General features: G+C 58.8%; 1 protein-coding gene across 6 annotated transcripts in view; it reads left to right on the top strand.

Moving 5' to 3' along the window:
* Window positions 1-24939, top strand: part of SNED1 (sushi, nidogen and EGF like domains 1) — an 89756-nt gene that overhangs the window by 44732 nt on the left and 20085 nt on the right. For 3 of the 6 annotated variants that reach the window (XM_074398734.1, XM_074398732.1, XM_074398731.1), the window contains 19 exons: window positions 1749-1874; window positions 2936-3040; window positions 3296-3409; window positions 4058-4174; window positions 5918-6034; window positions 6223-6339; window positions 6534-6647; window positions 6891-7064; window positions 12787-12900; window positions 13557-13670; window positions 13960-14073; window positions 16769-16882; window positions 17185-17481; window positions 19506-19689; window positions 20481-20593; window positions 21436-21717; window positions 22960-23104; window positions 23179-23261; window positions 24364-24567. In XM_074398734.1, coding sequence (XP_074254835.1) covers window positions 1749-1874; window positions 2936-3040; window positions 3296-3409; window positions 4058-4174; window positions 5918-6034; window positions 6223-6339; window positions 6534-6647; window positions 6891-7064; window positions 12787-12900; window positions 13557-13670; window positions 13960-14073; window positions 16769-16882; window positions 17185-17481; window positions 19506-19689; window positions 20481-20593; window positions 21436-21717; window positions 22960-23104; window positions 23179-23261; window positions 24364-24567 — 2748 coding nt within the window. Of the gene's footprint in view, window positions 1-1748; window positions 1875-2935; window positions 3041-3295; window positions 3410-4057; window positions 4175-5917; window positions 6035-6222; window positions 6340-6533; window positions 6648-6890; window positions 7065-12786; window positions 12901-13556; window positions 13671-13959; window positions 14074-16768; window positions 16883-17184; window positions 17482-19505; window positions 19690-20480; window positions 20594-21435; window positions 21718-22959; window positions 23105-23178; window positions 23262-24363; window positions 24568-24939 lie in introns of those variants that run through there. The other 3 variants (XM_039469739.2, XM_074398733.1, XM_074398735.1) reach the window with 3 other exon arrangements.

The following is a 24939-nucleotide window of genomic DNA, read 5'->3' as shown; positions in this document are numbered from 1 at the left end:
AAAAGAATAAAAAGGCAAGCTACAGACCAGGAGAAAATGTTTGCAGAACTCATACCCAGCAAAGGACCTGTGACCAGAATACATCAAGAATTCTCAAATCTCAACTGTGCGAAAACAACTCAATTTAAAAAATGGACAAAAGACTCGAACGGACACTTGGCCACAAAAGATACATATGTGGAGGGGAATAAACGGATGAAAAGATATTCTTGTCATTAATATCAGCCATTAGTGAAATGCAAATAAAAGCCACTATGAGAAATCACAACAAACCCATTAGAACATCTTAAAATGTATATATAATACCTGGTGTAGATGTGGAACAGCTGGGACTCTCACACATTTTTAGTGGAAATGCAAAATCATTCAGCCACTCTGAAAACAGTTTGGCAGGTTTTTTATAAGGTTAATATATGCTTCTAATATGACCCAGCAATCCCATTCCTTGGTATTAACTCTAAAGAGATGAAAACTTATGTTCACACACAAATTTATACACAGATGTTTATATTATTTGTTTATAATCACCAGACTCCAAAGATAAATGGATAGGCAAATTGTGGAACCTCTGTACAGTGGAATACTACTCAGCCATAAAAAGGACCAATTATTGATATATATGACAACTTGGGTGGATCTCAGAGGTATTACGATGCGTGAGAGAAGCCAGTCTCGAAGATTATATTCCGCGTGGTTCCACTAACTGGTGTTTTTGGTCAAAGAAAACTGTAGCGATGACCAGATCAGTAGTTACCAGGGACTGAGGTGTAACAGGAGCTCTGACTCTGAAGAGACAGACCAGAGAAATCTTTCGGGGAGATGGAATGTCCTGTATCCAGATTGTGGTGGGGGTTAAGCAAATTATGTATGTGTTAAAATGCATAAGGGTGTAGTGAACCAAAGTCAATTTTACTGTATACTAATTTACAAAGAGAAATTTTAAAAGCACACAAAGAAATTGAACATCTTTTAAAATCCAAAAAGTAAAATTAGGTAAGCACTAATCGAGATATTGCTACAGTGGCTATATTAATATCAAATAAACATGAAGGAATATCGCTGGGAATGAGGAGGCACCTTTTATAATGATAAAGGGGTCAATACCTCCAGAAAACATAACTGTAGATATACTCATGCTTGTTAACACCTATTCACATGAAGGAAGAGCTACTGAACTGCAAGGAGAAATAGGTCCCTAATTATTGGAGGTTTCAGCACTCTCCTCCCAGTGGTGGACAAAGCGTGTGGTGGACAAAGCGTGTGGACAGGAAATCAGTAAAGCTGGAGAAGACATGAGCGTGGCCTCCGTGGCATTTATAGAGCCCTCACATTATTCCCAAGTGTTCATGGCCATCAAAGACCACATTGTGGGCCATAAATAAGGCCCAGTACATTGAAAAGGATTGTGTTTTCTGACCATAGCAAAATTAAACTAGAGATGAACAGCAGAAAGATACCTGGAAAATCCCAATTACTTCGCTGATAGGGGTGCCTGACCAGACGTGTGGAGGCCTCTGGCCCCTGGGTGATCGCTCAGTGCTGCTTGTCAGTCCAAGGATGGAACTGGGAGATCCTGAGCACCATGGGATGCAGAGTGGCTACAAATCTGTTTCCAGAAATTCTGGCTTAAGTTCCACTTGGGAATAAGAACTAAGGTTAAAACCCAAAGGTGCCGCGGGGGCTGGGCGAGGAGACCACTCTCCCCACACTCCTTGTGTGGCTGCTGGTGACGACTGTCTTTCTTGCAGGAGACCACCCAGTTCCCGACGCCTGCCTCTCGGCCCCCTGCCACAATGGGGGCACCTGTGTGGACGCGGACCAGGGCTACGTGTGCGAGTGCCCCGAAGGCTTCATGGGCCTGGACTGCAGGGAGAGTGCGTCTGGGCTGCCAGGGCTGCCGTTTTCGGGCTGGGGCAGGAGACCCAGGCGGGGCCCCCCTGTGGGTGCATGCAGGGAATACCCAAGAAGAAATGTGAGCATATGTGTGTGTGTACACTGCATCTGTGTGGGAAGCACCCCAAGAAGTGTGTGAGTGTGTGTACACTGCATCTGTGTGGGAAGCACCCCGAGAAGTGTGTGAGTGTGTGTACACTGCATCTGTGTGGGAAACGCCCCAAGAAGTGTGTGAGTGTGTGTACACTGCATCTGTGTGGGAAGTGCCCCAAGGTGTGTGTATGAGTGTGTACACTGCATCTGTGTGGGAAGCACCCCGAGAAGAAGTGTGTGTGTGTGTGTGTACACTGCATCTGTGTGGGAAGTGCCCCGAGAAGAAGTGTGTGAGTGTGTGTACACTGCATCCGTGTGGGAAGTGCCCCGAGAAGAATGTGTGAGTGTGTGTACACTGCATCTGTGTGGGAAACGCCCCAAGAAGTGTGTGAGTGTGTGTACACTGCATCTGTGTGGGAAGCACCCCGAGAAGAATGTGTGTGTGTGTGTACACTGCATCTGTGTGGGAAGCACCCCGAGAAGAAGTGTGTGTGTGTACACTGCATCTGTGTGGGAAACGCCCCAAGAAGTGTGTGTGTGTGTGTACACTGCATCTGTGTGGGAAGTGCCCCAAGGTGTGTGTGTGAGTGTGTACACTGCATCTGTGTGGGAAGCACCCCGAGAAGAAGTGTGTGAGTGTGTGTACACTGCATCTGTGTGGGAAGCACCCCGAGAAGAAGTGTGTGAGTGTGTGTACACTGCATCTGTGTGGGAAGCACCCCGAGAAGAAGTGTGTGAGTGTGTACACTGCATCTGTGTGGGAAGCACCCCGAGAAGAAGTGTGTGAGTGTGTGTACACTGCATCCGTGTGGGAAGCACTCGAGAAGAAGCGTGAGTGTGTGTACACTGCATCCGTGTGGGAAGTTGGCCAGCAGCAGGGCAGGTCTGGAGCGAGGGTGCCATCCTTCTGCGCCCCCACATGGGAGGCTCCTCCCTCTCTTTGTGGCAGGAACCTCCAGTGGCTGCGAGTGCCGCAATGGAGGCAGATGCGTGGGCACCAACACCACCCTCTGCCAGTGTCCCCCGGGATTCTTTGGGCTCCTCTGTGAATTTGGTAGGTGCCCAGGGCACCCTTCCCGCCCTGTCCCTGAGCATCCTCATAACCAGGAAATGAGCAGTGGCTTGGGCTGGGGTCCACAGATCCAGACTCTGAACTAGTGGTTCCAGCCCCACCCCGGGAGGGCCTGGCCACAAGAGTGCCTGAACCTGTTGGGGTCACTGGGTGTTGGGAAGCCCCATCCCTGACAAGGACTCGACATCCATCGGGAGACATGCGGGCTATGGGATGGGCTTCCTCCTTTCTCTCCAGAAATCACAGCCATGCCCTGCAACATGAACACACAGTGCCCAGATGGGGGCTACTGCATGGAGCACGGTGGGAGATACCTCTGCGTCTGCCACACCGACCACAATGCCAGCCACTGTGAGTGGCTCAGGGCCGAGCCTGCTGGGCTGGGGGCCGGGACAGAAGCCAGGGAGAAAGTGGTGGGTGAGGCAGGCAGAGGCCAGAGTCCCTGCTTCCCTCCGACTCCTGGGAGAGCTGGCACCTGGGCGAGCCTCTCTCAATAGCCTTCCTGTAACACGGGGCTGGTTATCTCCACCCCAGGGGAGGAGGCTTACAGGTGGAAATGGCCTCTGAGTCCACGAGCACCATGCGGCGTCTTCCCCGAGCCCCAGCACTTAATGCCACATGATTAGGCACGTGTAGTTAAATGCGTGACTGCTGCGTGTTTGTGAGTGTGTAGATGGTTTATCACTTGCATCGTATAGAATATGTCGAATAATGTCGTGGTGCTGGCAGTGATGTCAGGAAGGCATTTGTGTGTCACAGCTCAGTGCTACCTCGTGGAAGAGGGAAGGGCGAGTTCTGCTAAAATCAAGAAAAAGAGAAATTCCAGGGAGGGGCTCAGAGCCCACGCAGGAATCAAGATGCCCACAGAGTGTATTATAAGCGGCCTTGGTTCCAGACAGGATGTCAGGGTAACCCCGGCAGGCAACGTGCCCTCCCACCTCTGGCCGCCACACGGGCGCGGCATGAGCTCCAGGCCCACCCTCTGCCCCCCGCCCCCAGCGCTGCCATCGCCCTGCGACTCGGACCCCTGCTTCAACGGAGGCTCCTGCGACGCCCGTGACGACTCCTACACCTGCGAGTGCCCGCGCGGGTTCCACGGCAAGCACTGCGAGAAAGGTAGGGCGGGCCGGGCGTCAGCACCTCGGAGAGCGCCCGCGGGCCTCAGGCCGCGCCCGCGCCGTGTCTCCGGGAGCCGCTGGCCTCGGCGGAACCTTGCCTGCTGCGCTGCGCGGTTCTGCGCCTCCGAGACGAGCCCCTCGCCCCTGGACCGTTCTGATCTGCACGAGTCCCAGGCCTGCTGCTCATTACCTTGTCCTTCTCAAAACAGTTCGTTGCCTGCTTGCTCTGCATTTTTCCAAATAGGTTTTAGAATCATTGTTTTAAATTTTATTTTAAAATTTTCCTTAGGATTTTGCTCAATCTAATTCAGCATGGAAAATGTTGACTTTTACTACAATTAGGTGCTCGAAAATAGGAGTATCCCTCCTTAGTGAGCACAGTGCCCACCAAGCCTGTCCCTTCCGTGCAGGACCCCCAGACATGTCTGGCATCTCAGTGGCCAGTGCCGAGGGGGCTGGCTGACCCCGGCGTGGCCTGGCACCCTCTCTGGGGGTTCAGGGCCCCAGGTACCCCCACAGCCTGGACTGGTGTGGGGCCTTCCCATGGCTTCTCCCCTGCCCTCCTCCTTGTCCCTGAGGGCAAGACCCCGAAGTCTCAGCTGTGGACCCAGCGGCTCCCCACACCCCTGCAGCAGAGACACAGCAGCTTTCCAAAGAGAAGACCCCAACTGCTTGGTTCCTTGCAAGCTCTGACATCTTTCTCAACACACTCCTGGGACCACCCTGAGGCCCCTCATGGGCCCTGCCCAGAGTCCACTCTGGCCCTAGCTCAGCTCATACCCACCAGTGGTATGGAGGCCACCACACCCAAGGGGTGTCCTGCCAGAGCCCACTCCTCCTAACTAGGCCAAACTGCCAGTACCCAGTGTCCTTGCCCCACTGGTTCTGTGCCCACCCCAGGGACTGCACAGCCCTCCTCCCAGGTCCCGGCTTTTGCGAGCACACAGACCACCAGTGCAGATACCTCTGAACCCAAAAGGTGCACAGAAAGGACAGGAATGGATGTCCTCCAGTGGGACAGCCAGAGCTTGGACAGGCAGCATGGGAGCCCCTGGGGGTAGGGGCTGGGGGGATAGGAGTGAGCACGGGGGGCCGGCCCCTCCTGCCGCTCAGAACACCCAGGGGGCCAAGGATTTGGAGTTCCTCACCGCCCTGTGACGGTGTGGTTGTCAAGGTGCCAGGACAGATGTGCTTGGCTTAGCAGATGGCTTTCAATATGTGCTTGCCTCAGGCACAGGCCTGGGCAGCTGAGCTCCTTGGGGGCCCAGGAACTGTCAGGACCGAGAGAAAACATGGCAATGCCAGTGCAGGTACAGAAAACGCAGAAGTCCACATTGACTGCTGTGGCCCCAATGTCACGACAGCTGAGCCTCAGCCGCTTGCTGTCCGATGGGGAGTGCCCGTGGCAGGAAGGAGGGGGTGCTGCTCCCGCTGCAGTGGTGAAGCTGGTTCTCCACCAGGAAGGGCCCAGCCGTTGCCAGAGACTGGGCAGAGAAGAGGAAAGGCATGCAGAGGGCTGGCCTGAGGCTGAGCTGGGGTCTCCAGCCTACGAGCCCCAACCCTGCCTCCCGCCTCCTGCTTGGCCCCTGCTGTGGCCGGGCCTTGGGGCTCAGCCGAGAAGCAGGCCTGGCCTTCCAGCCCCCACTGGAACCAGAGGACTGAGGAGATGCCAAGAGGATGTGGGGGATCTGCCGGGTGGGACCCCGGCCCCATTCATCTGCCTCTCTGTCTTTCCACACAGCCCGGCCACACCTGTGCAGCTCAGGGCCCTGCCGGAACGGGGGCACCTGCAAGGAGGCGGGCAGTGAGTACCACTGCAGCTGCCCCTACCGCTTCACCGGGAGGCACTGTGAGATAGGTGCGGCCCCCAGGGGCGGTGGGGAGGGCGGGAATGCCTGGCCAGCCCTGAGCTGGGGCCCCCTGACGCACCCTCTCCGCCAGCTGCGGTTCCGCTTCTCATGAACAGGCCCCAGCTCTGGGAGGTTGGGGAACCTGGGGGGTGGTGGGCTGTGACCCTTGACCTGGCTGGGTGCTTTCTGCCTCTAGGGAAGCCAGACTCATGTGCCTCTGGCCCCTGTCACAACGGTGGCACCTGCTTCCACTACATTGGCAAATACAAATGTGACTGTCCCCCAGGCTTCTCCGGGCGGCACTGCGAGATAGGTAAGGTGGTCCGAGGCCAGGCTGGGGGGGCCAGGGCTGCAGCCGCCCTACGGATGTGTAAACGGGCCCGTGGGTGGGCTGGCTCAGGCCCTGGAGGTGCGGGAGGGGGAGCTGGGTGCAGGAGGCCGGACGCCTGTGCAGTCCCGAGCCTTCAGGGACGACACAGTGGCCAGGACCCTCCTGCGTTCTGGCAGCCCCCTCTCCCTGCTTCCGGAGCCCGTGTATGAATGGGGGCACCTGCGAAGACCGAGGCGCGGACTTCTTCTGCCACTGCCAAGCTGGGTACATGGGACGCCGGTGCCAGGCAGGTGAGAGGGCCGGGGGTCACGTGGGAGCAGTGGGTCTTCTTGCTGCTCCCTGCAGAGCTGGGCAGGGCAGGAATGGGAAGAAGGAAACAAGCATCTCGGCAGCCAGGCCCCAGAGTCCCCTGCGAAGGGCAGTGTGGGAGCAGGACGTCCCTGGGCCCTGCAGCCAGGTCAGGCAGAGGGCAGAGCCGTGGGGAGGGGCCGGGAAGGCTCCGGACGCGCAGGACAGGCTGCTGTGCCTTGCAGAGGTGGACTGCGGCCCCCCGGAGGAGGTGAAGCACGCCACGCTGCGCTTCGACGGCACGCGGCTGGGCGCAGTGGCCCTGTACGCGTGTGACCGCGGCTACAGCCTGAGCGCCCCCAGCCGCATCCGGGTGTGCCAGCCGCAGGGTGTCTGGAGTGAGCCTCCCCAGTGCCTCGGTGATTCTGCGGGCCCTTGGGGTGGGGCAGGCGGGGCCCACACCCTCCTCCCTGGGGCTGCAGGTCCAGGCCTGGGTGTCCAGCTCTGACCTGGTCCTGCCCCTCCTCCCTCACTCTCCTCTCTGTGAATGTGGACCTGGGTGACAGTGGTCCTGACCACGAGCCACTCACTGAAGGCTTCCTGGAGCAGGGGGTCAAACACCCAGGTGCCCCCTCTGCAGATGCAGCAGTTGAGGCCAAGAGGAAGCCCAAGGGCAGAATCCTAAAGAGGCAAATATGGGTTCAGGGTCCACCTCCTACTCCTGGCCCCTTGAAGAATTGTGGAATCAGAGCCTGATTTCAGCAAGATCCCCCTCCTGCTGCAGCCATTTGAGGAGTGCTGCCCCAGAGAGCATTGTCACTGAGGTCCCACCCATCTGGCTTGGGAGCTGGGGGTGCACAGCCTAGAGACAAGGCCCCCTCTGACCGAAGTCCCTGCAGAAGTGGGGTCATTAACACGCTGCAGGTACGTCACATCACGCCAGGGCAGTCCAGACAGTGCGTCGGAAAGTCTGTGTGATGTGAGCTTGTTTTTATGAAGCAAGGGTTTTAAACAAATATGCTTAGGGAGGGTGGGTGGCAGCACCCAGAGATGAATGGGGCACATAAGCACATCACCATCTTCCACGTGCCCGCCAAGCCAAGGCCAACCCATGTGGCCTCACTCAGGTTAGGGTCTGGGAATACCTGGCCTCAAGTATCCCTCCTTTCCTTCTGGGCTTCCAGGCCTCAGGGTGAGTTCCTGTGTCTTGGAGACAACCCCCTCCCAGGGCTACTTCCCCCGTAGGATGCCAGATGAGACGCTGACATCCTCAGAGAATGTGAGCAACCAGTCAGGATATCGAGAACCCTCAGAAGTACATCTGTCTCGAAAAATAGTAATAAAAGTCCAGACAACGTGTACGGTTGGAAGCAGAAGTGAAGAAGATGGACCGACGTAGGAACTCAAGACGAGCAAGCATAACAGAGGCCTCATCTCTGCAAAACACTTTGAAAATTAACTGGTCATGGTGTCACGTGCCTGTAGTCCCAGCTACTCAGGAGGCTGAGGCAGGAGATCACTTGAACCCGGGAGGTCAAGGCTGCAGTGAGCCGTGGTCCTGCCACTGAAATCCAGCCTGGGGGGCAGAGCAAGACCCCATCTCGTGCAGAAAAAGAAAATGGATTCACAGTATAAAATAACCGTGACAGATTTGCAAAGTAAACACAGCATTGGCCATCCAAAACAGGATCGGTAAATCATTTTAAAAAGAAAGTGGGCAGAAGCAGGTGAAGAACTGTAATAGTTGAAATAACAGACAATATATAAATGGATACAGATGAAGAGTAAGTGAGTTGAAAGATCAGCTTGAAGAACTTTCCCAGAAAGAAGCAGGGAAAGATAGATAAATCAAAAAGAAAATGTTGGGGCCAGGTGCAGTGGCTCACACCTGTAATCCCAGCACTTTGGGAGGCTGAGGCAGGAGGATCACCTGAGGTTTGGAGTTCAAGACCAGCCTGGTGAACCAACATAGTGAAACCCTGTCTCTACTAAAAATACAGAAAGTATCTGGGTGTGGCGGCACATGCCTGTAGTCCCAGCTACTTGGGAGGCTGAGGCAGGAGAATCGCTTACATCGGGGGGGCAGAGGTTGCGGTGAGGTGAGGTCATACCACCCACACTCCTGCCTGGGAAAGAGAGCAAGGCTCTGTCTCAAAAAAAAAAAAAAAAAGAAAGAAAGAAAGAAAATATTGGTGCTATAGAGGGTAGAAGGCACGGCCAATGCTGAGATAATTGGAGCCCGAGAAGAAGAGAAAATAAAAATGTAAAGGGCGAGTGTCCGGGCAGCTAAATTCCCAGAGCTCCAGATGAACAGCAGATCAAAAGGGTCCACAGAACATCAAACGGGAGCAAAGCGGAGACAAACCTGACCCATTACAGTCAAGTACCAGAATATCCTGGACAAGTGGGAAAGCTTTTAACTTCCAGAGGGAAGAACAGGTCGTGTACAAAGGAACAAGCATCAGCTTGACATCAGACTTCTCAACAGCGATATCAGATGTGAGATAGTGAAATTTTTTTAAATATTGAAGAGCTCCATTTGGTTAGCATGCAGACAGTCACAGAATACCGTCAGTGTCACCGTAATGTTGAAGGAGCCCCATGAAGCCTATGAAATCCTATCATTTAACCTGTCAAGTTGAGGATGCTTTCATCCTCCGGCCAAACTTGTCATGCTGCGGGAAAAGCACAACCGAATGAAATCAAGAGAAGCCACAGACGTGGAGAGCGAGTTCCCTGCACCCACCAGGTCTCACCCACAGGATCGTTACCAGTACATGAGAAGCCAGGGGCTGGTCCCTAAAGCAGGGAGAGATTTCACAGTCTCACAAGGATTCGATCAAGTCCACCTGGAGGGAGAGGCCTGTTCAAATCCTCAAGCATTCAAAACCTGTCTTGCGCTGAACCTACTTAAAACTGCTCCAGCTGCAGCCCAGCTCAGCTCCTGGCGGTATCACAGGTCAGCTCCTCGACCTCACTACCTGGGAGAGACTAGAGTGTGTTCATTCTGTGGAGGAATTTCCTACTTTGATTTCCAGTGTTCTTATACACACTATGTCTGAGAAGCAGGAAATTGTGACACATAATCTAAAGAAGATCTCACCTCACTAGATAATCTAAAGAAGAAACGGTCAACAGAAAAAGAGCTTAGAGATCACCCAAGTGTTGGAATTTAGACAGACTTTAAAATTCCGTTAAAAGTTTTCTTTATGTTAAAGAAAAAGGAAAAGAGAGGCAGAACGATGGAGAGAAGACAGAATTTGAACAGAGAAAAAAAGTAAAAAATAGAGAATCTAGAACTGAAAATAATCTGAAATGAATACATTGTTTTCTTTATTATTCATTTTTGTAGAAGCAGGATCTCACTGTGTTGCCCAGGTTGGTCTCGAACTCCTGAGCTCAAGAGATCCTTCTGCTTCTGCCTCCCAAAGTGTTGGGATTAACCAACAGGCATGAACCACCATGCCCAGCTGAAATTAATAAATTGGATAGGCTTAATGAAATCGATACAAAGGAAGAAATGGAGGAAAATGAACGGAAGTAAATCATTTGAGGCCAGGAGTTCAAGACCACCCTGGGCAACATAGCAAGACCCCCAACTCTACAAAAAGCTTTTAAAATTAGCCAGGTATGGTGGCATGCTCCTGTAATCCCACCTACTCAAGAGTCTGAGGTGAGAGGATCACTTAAGTGCAAGAATTCAAGGCTGTAGTGAGCTATGATCACGCCACTGCACTCCAGCCTGGGAGACAGCAAGGCCCTGTCTCCTAGAAATTAAAAATTAAGAAACAAAATAAACTTGAGACTTAAAAATCTTTATCCAATCAAATTGTTATTCAAATGTAAGAGCATAAAAAAATATATTCTCATACAAACACAGCTTCAGAGGCTTAGCAAAAATAAAAATAAAAATAAAAATTAAAAAATGTCCTTTTCTGAAGGAAGGAAGATAATAAGGTAATAAGATAAACCCAGTTAAGAGAAGGGAGGGTTACCAGATTTCATGGGAAGGTCACCATCCAAAAGGAGAAAAGTATAATCAGAAAAATGTGGCAAATACTAAGATTGGAAAGAATTGTGATAGAAAAATACATAGAAATTTGAATGGACTAACTCTTCAGGTAAGAGATTGCCAGATGTGGTATGAAACAAGCTAACAGTCTTTAAGAGACATTCCTAAAACAAGGATATACAAAAAGTGAAGGTAAAAGGAAAAAATACCAGGTGAATACAAATCAAAATAAAGCTAGTGTATTAGCTGTATTACTGTCAGAAAAAAAGATTAGAAGACAAAAGCATCATTAAGAATGAGAGGGTGTCTCAGTGATCATTGGTTCAGTTCACCAAGACCTTGCCTCAAAAAAAAAAAAAATCCTGAAATACCACAGGGAAAAAAAATTTTTTTAAACTATATAATTTTGTGTGGAAAATATAGGTAAATATCTTTTTGACCTTGGGGTAGTGAAAGACTCCTTAAGCCACAAAAAGGGTTATGAAAGAAGTTACTGACATACTTGACTACATGAAAATTAGGAACTTAAATCCATGAATCTTAAAGAAGAAAGTGGAAATATAAACTACGAACTAGAAGAAGAGATACAGAGTTTTAAGACTACATGAAGGAGAAACCCGTCTCTACTAAAAATACAGAATTAGCCAGTCGTGGTGGTACACACCTGTAACCCCAGCTGCTCAGGAAGCTGAGGCGGGAAAATTGCTGGAACCCAGGAGTGGGCGGTGGTGGAGGAGGATTCGTTGCTAGAGGTGCTTTGAGAACAGTGTGCTCATCTGCCCGCTGCTGATCATTTACGTCAACCGTGTTCCAGCCATTCCGCTTCCAGGTAGAAACCTAAGAAAAATTTGCATGTCTGCACCAGGAGACGGGAAAGAATCAGCACAGCAATGTTTTTCGTAAAAGGAAAAAGTCTAGAACCAACCCAAAGACCCAGCCAAAGAGAATGGGTGAAGTATGACATAACCACACTATGTAATGCTCTTCGGTAAATCAAAAATCAATACATCAAAAAGAAAATGTTGCGGCCAGACACAGTGGCTCACTTTGGCAGGCCAAGGTGTCCGGATCACCTGAGGTCAGGAGTTCGAGACCAGCCTGGTGAACCAACATAGTGAAACCCCATCTTGACTACAAATACAAAAATTAGCAGTGAAAATGAGTTTTCTTCATATGATGCTGAGAGAAGACAGTATATGTCCTGATGTATTATAAAGTTCATAAACATCAAAAACAAATTCATTATTGTTTAGGCAATTCATAACATTCTAAAACTAAATTACTTATTTTACTGCCAGAAAACCTAATTTTTAAAAGGCAAGCAAATGATAACCCCAGAAATTCTTAACACAAGGGAGGGAGGAGGGGCGCGTGATCAGATGAGCCCACCTGCCCTTCCGGCCCCCAGGGCGGCTGCTCGTCTAAGAGGTCACTAAGTCATGACCACTTACTTACTTTTTAAGCATTAAATTAAACTTTAAACATTTAAATTCAGGAGCACAACTTCCAGTTTAAAAGAAACCTGTGGTGAATCCTTTAAAACTAAAGATTTATCCCATCTGGGTGCAATGGCTCACACCTGTAATCCCAGAACTTTGGGAGGCCAAGGCAGGCAGATCACCTGAGGTCAGGAGTTTGAGACCAGCCTGACCAACATGGAGAAACCCTGTCTCTACTGAAGACACAAAATTAGCTGGGTGTGGTGGCACATGCCTGTAGTCCCAGCTACTCGGGAGGCTGAGGCAGGAGAATCACTTGAACCCGGGAAGTGGAGGTTGTGGTGAGACAAGATCACACCGTGGCATTCCATCCAGCCTGGGAAACAAGAGCAAGACTCTCTCTCAAAAAAAAAGACTTCATAGATGTACTGGTTTCATTGAAATGGCAAGATGGGACATGAGACATTTTTTGCCAAACCCAAGGCCTTTGTCCGCCTGAAAGCCCCTGGAATTCGGTCCCACAGCACTGAGCCCCAGGCCCCGACCCCAGGGATGTCCCGCCCCGGCTCTGGCCTCTCCAGTCGCTGAGGACGATCACCGGATTCCATCCGGACCCTCAGAACTAGTCCGTGTGCCTCTCAGTTTGGCTACCTTGTGGCCACATTGTTTACTCTTGGGCTCTCTCCTCAGAAATTGACGAGTGCCGGTCACAGCCGTGCCTGCACGGAGGCTCCTGCCAGGATCGCGTGGCCGGGTACCGGTGCCTCTGCAGCGCGGGCTATGATGGCGCCCACTGCGAGCTGGGTAAGAGGGCCCTGGCCCCGCCGAGCGGCAGTTCCAGCACACTGGCCATGTGCCTGAGGCCGTGGGTCCCCTGGACAGGTCTCCGTCTGGATGGCCAGGGTGGCCGCTGCATGCTCTCTCGGGCCCCTGCCAGCTCTGACATCCAAGACAAAGATTTAGAAATACCCCGTCCTGCACCTCCCCTGGGGAGACAGGGCCCAGCTGAGAACTGCTGGCCTGGCCTCAGGGCGCAGAGAAGGTGGGCGTCGGAGAGGGCAGGTCACAGCCTCTGATACCTGGTGGGTGCTGCCAGCCAGTGGGGGGAGGGGAGTCCTGCCCAGTGAGCCCTGCGCACCCTTCTACCTCGCTAGGACTCTAAGCCTGAGAACCAAACGCAGGCTCCAGGGAGGGCAAGGCCCAGGGAGCCTCCCGTCACCCGAGTGACCTGAAGGAAGGCGTGGCCTGGAGGTGGGACCCTGCCAGCAGGCAGTGGAAGTGGCATGCCTCCCAAGGAGGGGCAGGTGTGGGGCTGGTGGAAGAGAAAGCAGGTGTCCAGAGTAATGACTCCCATTTAGGGAAGGGGTGACCAGAGCCCCAGGGAGTGCACAGAATCCGGCGGGAGGGTCGGCGCCTGAGACCCGAGCCAGCGACACCCTTGACACCCCTTCTTTGTGCAGAGAGGGATGAGTGCCGAGCTCAGCCCTGCAGAAACGGAGGCTCCTGCAGGAACCTCCCGGGGGCCTTTGTCTGCCAGTGCCCTGCAGGCTTCACTGGAGTCCGCTGTGAGACAGGTAGGGGCTCCCCTCCAGTGGGCTCCACATGCAGAGCCTGGCCTCTGGAAGATCAGAGAGGAGGTTGGGCGTCCCCATGTTCCGTGCCGGGCAGGCTGCCTGGGAGAGGGACCCCAGGGCTGTGGCCACCTTGGGGAGGTGGGGAAGGCTGAGGGGCGGGACCTGCCCACTGCCCCTCTCTCCCGGCTTCTACCCCCGGCCTCCTCCTTTCCCTTCTGCCCGCTGTCCTCTCCTCCCTCCCCCAGACTCCCCCCTTGCGGCTTGGGCCCACTCTCTGGGTGTTCTCCAGAGGTGGATGCCTGCGACTCCAGCCCCTGCCAGCACGGAGGCCGGTGCGAGAGCGGCGGCGGGGCCTACCTGTGCGTCTGCCCGGAAGGCTTCTTCGGCTACCACTGCGAGACAGGTGAGGCGGCAGGCCCACCTGCGCCCCGAGCGCTGCCCGTCTCCCCGGAAGCCCCTTTCAGGACGCAGGCCAGTGGCCCTCCCCTTGCCTGCACTGGTCCCACGACGGTGCCTTCTAACCACCCCATCTCATGTACTCACCCACCTAGACGCCCCTCGTCACCCAGGGACACACCCGGGGTGGGGCTGACACCCACACACAGCGCTCATCACCCAGGGACACACCCGGGGTGGGGCTGACACCCACCTAGACACCCCTCGTCCCCCAGGGACACACCCGGGGTGGGGCTGACACCCACCTAGACACCCCTCGTCACCCAGGGACACACCCGGGGTGGGGCTGACACCCAAACACCCCTCGCCACCCAGGGACACACCCGGGGTGAGGCTGACACCCACACACAGCGCTCATCACCCAGGGACACACCCGGGGTGGGGCTGACACCCACCTAGACACCCCTCGTCACCCAGGGACACACCCGGGGTGGGGCTGACACCCACCTAGACACCCCTCGTCCCCCAGGGACACACCCGGGGTGGGGCTGACACCCACCTAGACACCCCTCGTCACCCAGGGACACACCTGGGGTGGGGCTGACACCCACACACAGCACTCATCACCCAGGGACACACCTGGGGTGGGGCTGACACCCACACACAGCGCTCATCACCCAGGGACACACCCGGGGTGGGGCTGACACCCACACACAGCACTCATCACCCAGGGACACACCCGGGGTGGGGCTGACACCCACACACCTCTCATCACCCAGGGACACACCCGGGGTGGGGCTGACACCCAAATACCCATCGTCACCCAGGGACACACCTGGGGTGGGGCTGACACCCACACACAGTGCTCATCACCCAGGGACACACCCGGGGTGGGGCTGACACCCAAACACCCATCGTCACCCAGGGACACACCTGGGGTGGCGCTGACACCCACACACAGCACTCATCACCCAGGGACACACCCGGGGTGGGGCTGACACCCACACACAGCGCTCATCACCCAGGGACACACCCGGGGTGGGGCTGACACCCACACACCTCTCATCACCCAGGGACACACCCGGGGTGGGGCTGACACCCACACACCCCTCATCACACAGGGACACACCCGGGGTGGGGCTGACACCCACACACAGCACTCATCACCCAGGGACACACCCGGGGTGGGGCTGACACCCACACACCTCTCATCACCCAGGGACACACCCGGGGTGGGGCTGACACCCACACACCCCTCATCACACAGGGACACACCCGGGGTGGGGCTGACACCCACACACAGCGCTCATCACCCAGGGACACACCCGGGGTGGGGCTGACACCCACACACCTCTCGTCACCCAGGGACACACCTGGGGTGGGGCTGACACCCACACACCTCTCGTCACCCAGGGACACACCCAGGGTGGGGCTGACACCCACACACAGCGCTCATTACCCAGGGACACACCCGGGGTGGGGCTGGCACCCACACACCCACTACCACCCAGGGACACACCCAGGGTGGGGCTGACACCCACACACCCCTCATCACCCAGGGACACACCCAGGGTGGGGCTGACACCCACACACAGCGCTCATCACCCAGGGACACACCCGGGGTGGGGCTGACACCCACACACCCCTCATCACCCAGGGACACACCCGGGGTGGGGCTGACACCCAAACACCCATCGTCACCCAGGGACACACCCGGGGTGGGGCTGACACCCACACACCCCTCATCACCCAGGGACACACCCGGGGTGGAGCTGACACCCAAACACCCATCGTCACCCAGGGACACACCTGGGGTAGGGCTGACACCCACACACAGCGCTCATCACCCAGGGACACACCCGGGGTGGGGCTGACACCCACACACCCCTCATCACCCAGGGACACACCCAGGGTGGGGCTGACACCCACACACAGCGCTCATCACCCAGGGACACACCCGGGGTGGGGCTGACACCCACAAACCCCTCATCACCCAGGGACACACCCGGGGTGGGGCTGACACCCAAACACCCATCGTCACCCAGGGACACACCCGGGGTGGGGCTGACACCCACACACCCCTCATCACCCAGGGACACACCCGGGGTGGGGCTGACACCCAAACACCCATCGTCACCCAGGGACACACCTGGGGTAGGGCTGACACCCACACACAGCGCTCATCACCCAGGGACACACCCGGGGTGGGGCTGACACCCACACACCCCTCGTCACCCAGGGACACACCCGGGGTGGGGCTGACACCCACACATCCTTCATCACCCAGGGATGGGCTGACATCTACCCACAGGCCCTGCTGCCCTTGGACAGGCCAAGCCAGTTGCAGACCCAGGTCAGGCCCCTCGCTGTCTTTCGATCTGGAACATTCTCCCTGATCAGCCCCCAGTGGGATACCTCCTGATGAGGCCTCCCTGACCACTGACCTCCCCTCCTCAAGAGGACTGTCATGGGGGCGGTGGCCTGGCCTGGCCTGGTCCAGTGTCCACTCCCCTGTGTGGAGGCTGGAGGGGCTGCTCTCTTGGGCCCTGCAGGGTAGCGGAGGTGGCGGAACCGAAGGGAGGCAGGAACCCCCCGCTTCTCCACACCCATGCAGGAGGGACCCAGTGCCCCAGGAGCAAGGGCAGGCTAGAGTGGGGGCCTGGCCACGCCCCAGCAGTCACTGTCGCCTTCTGTCCCCTCAGTGAGCGACCCCTGCTTCTCCAGCCCCTGTGGGGGCCGCGGCTACTGCCTGGTCACCAATGGCTCCCACAGCTGCACCTGCAAAGTGGGCTACACGGGCAAGGACTGCGCCAAAGGTGGGTGGCGAGGCCGCCTCCACGAGGGAGCTGTGGGGTCCTCTCTCTTCCCGGAGGGCGCTGCAGACCCCAGGGCAGAGCATCCAGCCGCTGCTCGACCGGGCCGCTTCCCCGAGGAACAGGGAGGGACAGAATCCCCCGGTGGGCTGGAAACTGTCACACATGCAAGCGTGGCCCTCCTGGGGGTTCCTGGCCAAGGACAGAAGGGATCTGGCGGCGATGGTTGTGTCAGGCCCGACGGGAGCCAGGCTGCACCGCCGAGAGCTGACCAGTCCCCCCTTGTTTTAACCGGAACCCTGAAGAGCTCCTCCCACCGACGGCCCTCAAGATGGACAGAGTGGAGGAGAGTGGGGTCTCCATCTCCTGGAACCCGCCCGATGGCCTAGCGGCCAGGCAGATGCTGGACGGCTACGCGGTCACGTACGTCTCCTCCGACGGCGCCTACCGCCGCACGGACTTCGTGGACAGGAGCCGCTCCTCACACCAGCTCCGGGCCCTGGCGGCCGGCAAGGCCTACAACATCTCCGTCTTCTCGGTCAAGCGCAACACCAACAACAAGAATGACATCAGCAGGCCTGCGGTGCTGCTGGCCCGCACGCGTGAGTGTCCTGGCCCCAGCCCGGCCCCAGCACCCGCAGGGTGGCCACTGTGCCGCCACCTCCCCAACTCTCCCGGCAGCAGGACAGCTGAGCTGCGGGGTTGGAGGCACCGTCCTGCTGCAGACAGAGCGCTGGGGAGACAGAGCTGGCCTCGGGCCCACGTGGGATTGGGCATGGAGAATAGAGCCAAGAGGTGGAGCAGCACAGCCCCCGGGCATGGCACCAGGAAGGGGGACTGTGGAGGAGCGGGGCTTCCCAAAAGGGTGCCTGCCAGGAGCCAGTGAAGGGGCCGGGCCACAGGGGCGGGTCTGGAGCTCTGGGTGCTCGGAAGGCCTGGGGAGGGTCTGGGGGGCAGGGTGCTCACGGGGTTAGGTAGGGGCTGGGATGTGCTAGGAGGAGGCGTCTGTGGCTCCGTCTGGAAGAGCCGTGGGGCTGAAATGACAGACCCGGAGCCTGGCACTGAAAGCTGTGGCCAGATGAAACCCTGAAAGGGGGTCCTAGGGAGGAGCCTCCTCGGAGCCTGAGCTGCAGAGAGAGCAGGGGAGGCCGAGGCTGTGCTTGGCCAGGGGGTTGCTGCCGTGTCGGGGAGCAGGAGGTGGCGGGGGCTCTAGAGATGGCATCAGGGCTTGGCTGGCTCTGTGCTGCTGAGAAGGATTCCAAGGAGGGGGAAGGAGCCCTAGAACATGGTGGTGGACGGATGGGCAGGGCCGGGAGAGAGCAGAGGGTTGGCCCTCCATGGAGCCAGCTGCATCAGCTAGAGCATGAGGTTTATGTTCTGGGCGGGAACCAAGGTGGGTGCAGGGCCATGGGGCCGTGGGACTCTCACCCAACATGCCTGTGCCCTCCAGACACAGGAGCAAGAATGGGGGAGGGGTGCTGAGGCTGAAGGAGAGAGGAAGAGGTGCTGAGTGCGTGGGCTGCTGCAGAGCGGTGGATGGGTGGGTGGGTGGGTGGCCGGGGACTCTGTGGCCTGAGCGCCAGGCTGGGCCCTGCGGGGCAGCCACGTGAGTGTGGTGAAAACTTACGGGTAGCATGGCGGGTGTGTGGAGAGGGAGTGGACACTAGACCAGGCGGCTCCCACAGGAGGAAGGTCTCCTGGCCACGTCTGGACCCCGGCTTGATGCCAATGCCAAAGCCGTTGAGGGACAGAAGGAGGCACTCAGGGCAGCTCAAGCCCACCCAGGGGCCCAGAGGGGCCTGTCCTGCAGCAGTTGACCACCAAGGGGCTGGAGTTCTCAACACAGCAAGGACACCGTACACACCTCAGCCAGCGGGGAGCCTGGGACGCCTGTGCAGTGGCACCGAGCAGGTGGCAGCAGGAGCCGCCAGGGGCTGAGTGGGGGTGGCTCACCTGGGCCGTTTTAGGAAGAAGCCCCTGTGAGGTCTGCCCTCAGAGGGTATCTGGAGTGAGGACAGCCCCGCCCTGCCCTCCGAGGCTGACGGCTGCAGAGGCCCACCGTGGGCCAGCCTGCTTGGTCCCAGAGAGCGGGGAAGGGGGTCTCCAGCCAGCTGTGGTGGGTGGAAGGAACCACCACCCACTGCTGGGGTTGCCTGGAGCCAGGGGCCGCCCTCTGAGCTCTGCCTGGCATGTCAGCAGTGGCATACAGCTTCGGAGGAGATTGGCTGGGTCGGGAGCCGAGCTGCCAAGTGGCCGCTTCCCTGCAGTTGCTGGGAGCTCTGTGCGTCCGTCTTCCCAGGACGGAAAAGAGGGGAGGCCCAGCTCACTCATGTCCAGAGGGACTCCAGCCCATTCCCTGCCATGTCACTGCCACATCGAAATGGAGACTAAGACCCCTGCCCCTGGCAAAGCAGGCTGGCCCACGGTGGGCCTCTGCAGCCGTCAGCCTCAGGGGCCAGAGCCCAGGCAGCCCACCCAGCCGGAGTCCCCTAAGCAGCCAATGGGACGCCTCTGCTGCGCCTCTCAGGCCCCCAGCACTGTCCCAAGCCTGGTCCTGTCTTGAGCCCCTGCACTCCTCTGGGAGGAGGAAGGGGCCTGCGCCTGCTGAGCAGCCCGTTTCCCCCAGGACCCCGCCCTGTGGACACCTTCGAGGTCACCAATGTGACGGCCAGCACCATCTCGGTGCAGTGGGCCCTGCACAGGATCCACCACGCCACCGTCAGTGGGGTCCGTGTGTCCATCCGCCACCCTGAGGCCCTCGGAGACCAGGCCACCGACGTGGACAGGAGTGTGGACAGGTTCACCTTTGGGTGAGCAGGGACGTGGGCCGGGTGAGGGCAGGGTGGGGTCTCGGGCACGCTCTCCGCGTGTGGGCTGTGTGCCTGCCGCTCCTCCCCCGGTGGAGGCAAAGGTCCCAGGGGAGCCGGCCTCAGACCCCGGAGGCTTCACTCCCACCCCACCTCACCAGGGCTGCCGAGATGTGCCTTGGTCATGTCGTAAAGTGTCCAGAAAAAAGGAGAAGCTCTGACAACCTGGGGCCCACCCTCCACACACACCATGAGAGGGATTTGGTCCCAGAGAACAGCGGCCATGAGGGCAGATGGGAGCAGCCCAGAGCTCTCCCAGGGGTCCCGCAGTGGACCCTGTGATTTGGTTGCCAACCAGAGAGAGGCTCTGCCTCCTGCCAAGCTCAGGGGAGCCGGAGAGACCAGAGCCAGAGGGGAGGAGCCTCCAGCCAGCAGCTTCCCCGGCTGGGCTGGTGTCGGCCTCAAGTTGCCCTGTGGTTTGCTGAGAATTTACATCAAATCACCTGTGCTGAGGGGGCATCGGGCCTGCCTGTCACCCGCCCCTGCAGTGACCCGTCCCCCTCCTCTGGCCTCTCCCATCTGAACACTGGCCCTCTGACCACAGTATAGCGGCCCCAAGCACACCCAGCCCTCCTCAGCTTCCCAGACGGCGGGTTGGCTTCCCGCCCCAGGAACACGTGGCTCTGAGGGCCGTGAGTCTGTCCCTCGTGGAGGCCGCCTGGGCCACCTCCTGCCTGGGGCAGCTGAGGTCTGGCAGCGATGTCCCTGTTCCCTTCATCGTCTCCCGCCCCCAGGGCCCTGCTGCCCGGGAGGAGGTACACCATCCAGCTGACCACCCTCAGTGGGCTCCGGGGAGAGGAGCACCCCACGGAGAGCCTGGCCACTGCACTAGCACACGTGTGGACCCGTGAGTACAGCGGCGCGGCCCCCTGCACACCAAAGGCCATCTTCTAGAAGCTCAGACACCCCCCAGTCCTCTCCAAAGCGTCCACAACACCAGAAACCCAGCCCCTGGCCTCCCAGACGTCTCTTCGACTAGGGCCACTGGGCAGGGGCCACTGGGCCGGGCTGGGCTGAACAGGGGCCCCTGTGCTGGGTCAGCTGTCCAGGGCAGACTCCACCCCTAAAGGCTCCTGGTAGCTCCTCAGTGTGGAGTTCCTACTGGGGACCAACCAGAGGCCCAGAGGAACTCAGTGGTCCGGGATATCCAGGGCTCTCGTACCTTGCAGCCAGCCCCCTCTAGCTAAGCTCCCGGTGTCGTTAGGCCCACACCCTCTCCCCAGCACCTGGGAGGGGAGGGAGCACGCAGTCAGCGCGCGGTGTGGCGGGGAGGGGTGAACTGGGCAGAGAGGAGGCCTCTCTGGGAGGAGCGGAGGCTTGACAGGCCCCGGCCCACCGCGCACTGCGATGCGGCCGGCCGGGGAAGGCCTGGGGAGTCCCGTGGGGCAGGGGAGTCTGCACGGGGCTCCGACCGTGCTGCAGGGAGGGTGCCAGCTGACGAGCCAGGGCCTGGGGGCTTCCCTGGGTGGCTCCTACCCTGAGGGGAGGGTGGCCTCGGGGCCTGCAGGCCTCTTGGCGGGGAGACATGCTGTGTGTCCTACCCCACGCCCGCCTCAGCACTGTGCCATTTTCCATAATAAAGAATCTGGTTCCGGCGAGGCTGCAGCAGCCCGTCGGGTCCTCACACTGTGTTCTCGCCGGAAGACCCCACGGGGCCCCCTCACCTCCCCCTGCTCCTGCCTCGTCCAGGGCCCCTGCCTCCAGCAAACCTGACGGCCGCCCGAGTCACGGCCACCTCCGCCCACGTGGTCTGGGACGCCCCAACTCCAGGCAGCCCGCTGGAGGCTTATGTCATCAACGTGACCACCAGCCAGAGCGCCAAGAGCCGCTACGTCCCCAGTGGGAAGCTGGCGTCCTACACGCTGCGGGACCTGCTGCCAGGGCAGCGGTACCAGCTGTCGGTGACGGCAGTGCAGAGCACGGAGCAGGGGCCACTGCACAGCGAGCCTGCCCGCCTGTACATCATCACCTGTGAGTGCTTCGGGCAGGCGGGGCAGTGCTGCCAGCCCTCCCCCCCGTTCACCACTCACCTGGCCGTGCAGGGGCCTAGACGCAGGCCGTTAGCAGGGGAGGAGTGAGTCTGTGTGTGGAAGTGCAGGCTTTTCAAACCCACGAGGGAAGGACGGGCTCACGGACGGGAGGCCCCAGCAATTTGAATAATAAGCACACTGAGCCGCAGCTGGTGCCTGAGCTCCTGCAGCTCCCAGACAGGCTGAGCGTCACCCGAAGACGGTGCCGAGGGTGGCGGCGAGGAGGAAGCCCCCGAAGTGGCCTTGCACCCCAGCCTGACCCATGAGGAGCCGCCGGACACACACACACGAAGGGCCTGGAGGCCACAGGCAGGCAGGAGTGCCGGGTGCAGAGGCGTAGGGCAGGAGCTGCCTGGAGGAAGGGGCGGGGGCGACCCTGCCAGTTCCACCAGGGTCCTGAACGCCCCACGGCTCCTCCTGTGAACTAGGCCTTCCACGTTCACACGAGGAGCTGTGGGAAATGGGGAGCGGAACAGGGAGAGAAGAAAGACGGAGACCAGCAGGGAGGAGTGGCCGGCCGGAGGGAGCAGGGGCAGCTCCCCGGGGAAGGGGAGGCTCCAGCTCCTCCGTAACGCGTGAGGCTGCGCCGGGGACACGCCGTGCACAAGCTGGGCGAGTTCTCAGACCCGACCCGCCGCCCCACCAGCTCGGGGCCAAGCACACCAGCCAGGCGGAAGGGCAGGTTGAGGCCTCTGTGAGCCGGCCTCGGTGTGAGGGAAGGGAGGCTCCCGGGGGAAGGAGGCCCAGCCTGGGGAGCTGCAGGACACTGTCAGGGTGAGGGCTGGGGCAGGGACTCGCAGTGAAGCGTCCTGTCAGGAGGCCCGTGCGGGGAAACAGCTGTGTCCCAGGGCAGCCTAGGACTGAGTCCGAGCCCGAGGGCCGGCCCCTGCCCTGCAGCTGGAGAGCTTGAGTGATGGGGCGGGGCCTAGACTCAGCCCCCACCATGACTCCCAGGCCAGTGCATGTCTGCGTCGTGGCTGCGCGTGGCTCCTCCTCAGAAGGGACTCGGCAGGTGGGCTGGAAGGAAGCCCAGGGCGTCTGGGGAAGCCACAAGTGCCTTGGATGACCGCAGCCTGCACGCACCCCCCCTTCCCTCTGTGGGAGGTACCTCCTGTGCCGCAGGGGCAGGGACAGGAGCAGAGGGCAGCCCCAGACCAGCCCCTTCCTCCCGCCCGCTCTGCAGCCCCCAGCGATGGCACCGACAGGCGCTGGCATCAGGGAGGACAGCACCCTCGAGTGCTCAGGAACAGACCACCCCCAGCACGCCTGCCGGAACTGCGCCTGCTCAATGACCACAGTGCCCCCGAGACCCCCACCCAGCCCCCCAGGTACAGGCCCCACCATCAGCCCCACTGACCGAGGTGGCGCTGCGGCTGCGGTGACCCTCCCACCCTCTCTGCAGGTTCTCGGAGCTTGTGGACGGCAGAGGAAGAGTGAGTGCCAGGTTCGGCGGCTCCCCCAGCAAAGCAGCCACCGTGAGACCACGTGAGTGCCAGGGCCTCCCCACCCGCCTCGGTGGCCAGCCCTCGTCCTCGCTGCCCTGTGACCAGGCCCCGTCCCCTCCATGATGAGTCCACCCCCACCACGAGCGCAGTCTCCAGCCAGGGACCCCACCCCGACTGCGGGCAGCAGGCGCCTCCACGGCGGGAGGGGCGGCTGGTGAGGGCCTCAGGTGTCTGTGGGGGCGGAGGCACCGGCTGCTGGTAGGGCGCACAGGAGAAGAAAAACGTTTCAAAGCAGGTCTGAGCCATTGCAGCTACTCTGTTTGCCGAGGCAGGGCTTGGCTTTGGTAAGCCGTGGGCGGAGGCTATGAGGGTCCAACCTGCCACTCCAGGTGTGGTCCAGCAGTCCCATCACTGTCCTAGCAAGGTCTCCCGGCAGCAGGAGGCAGAGGGTCCAGATGCCTCGGCCCCTGCCCACCGAGTTTAGCGGGTGAGGGCGCTCTGGGTGATTCTGACACAGGCCCCAGGACGTGCTGGAGGAGTGAGGCGGGCACCACCTGCCCCAGAGGGGGCATCTCTGGCCCTTGCCGCTCACCTGGAAGGCCGAGTGCTTACCCTCACGGAATTCCCCAACAGAGCCTAGTCACCAGTTTCATGAACATGTTCTGAGCAAAAACTCCCCAGGCAGAGGAGGGAGGGGCACACAGCAGGGAGAGTGACAGGAAGGACAGAGCCCGGGGGTGTCGGGAGAGGGCAGGTGAGGTGAGGAGTACAGGGGCGTGTCGTGTCCGCAGCCGTGGGAGCAGACAGAACGCCCAAGTGGCAGTGACAACCTGCACAGACGAGATGCTTGGGGCGTGGGCACGAGGCAGGTCAGCAGAGACTGAGCGCAGTCAGAGAGCAGGGTGGAAGGAGGGGATGCGTAATTTGACCCTAAGGAGAAAGTAACTATATCAGCCGTGAGAAGGATGGGGCCTCTCGGCACAGTCACGGTGACTGTCCCTAAAGCAGCTCTGATGAGGCCTGCAAGTGGAAGGCCCAGCCCCTCCAGAGGGTCAGCAGGAGGGCGAGGGCCAGCCCTTCAGGGGAGGCAGTGCTGGGGCCAACAGGTGCCAGGGCCATGCAGGGAGCCTGGTCCCCGCCAGGGACTTTCTTGCTCTTAAGGTATGGAAGTGCTCAGACGGGTGGCCCCAGGACCATCCTGGGTGCAAAGCAGCCGTGCGGTGTGGTCACCACCTGGCTTCTCCTAGAACCCACAGCCATGGCGCAGCTCGAGAACACGGAGGATGCCCCCAGGCAGGTCAGCCTGGCCCTCCAGCTCCCTGAACACGGCCACAAGGACATGGAAAGTAAGTGGGCGGCGCTCGTGGGGACTTTGGGACTGACTGCTCTCAGGGGCCTTCGAGGCTGCAGGCAGGAGGGCCCACCCCTGGTGAGGGACCAGGAAGCACAGAGTCTCCCCGAGGGGAGGCTGAGCACCAGGCACCCCGGTCTGGGAAGGGAAGCCACACCACCAAGCAGTGGGAGCCCACAGATGGGAAGAGGCCAGGGCAGGACCCACCCAGACCACCCAGGATCTGCGCTGGAGAGACTGGCTCTGCTGCTGCCTCCCCTCCCGCCCGTCCTTTGCCTCCACATGCGACAGAGCCTACCCCAGCCCCTACCTCTAGATGCCTCACCCCTCACTTCTCCGAAGAGGAGCCGGCAGAGTCAGGATGGGG

Source organism: Saimiri boliviensis, chromosome 5, assembly GCF_048565385.1.
Source record: "Saimiri boliviensis isolate mSaiBol1 chromosome 5, mSaiBol1.pri, whole genome shotgun sequence".
NCBI classification, from domain to species: Eukaryota; Metazoa; Chordata; class Mammalia; order Primates; family Cebidae; genus Saimiri; species Saimiri boliviensis.
This window is presented reverse-complemented; position numbering and strand designations above follow the sequence as displayed.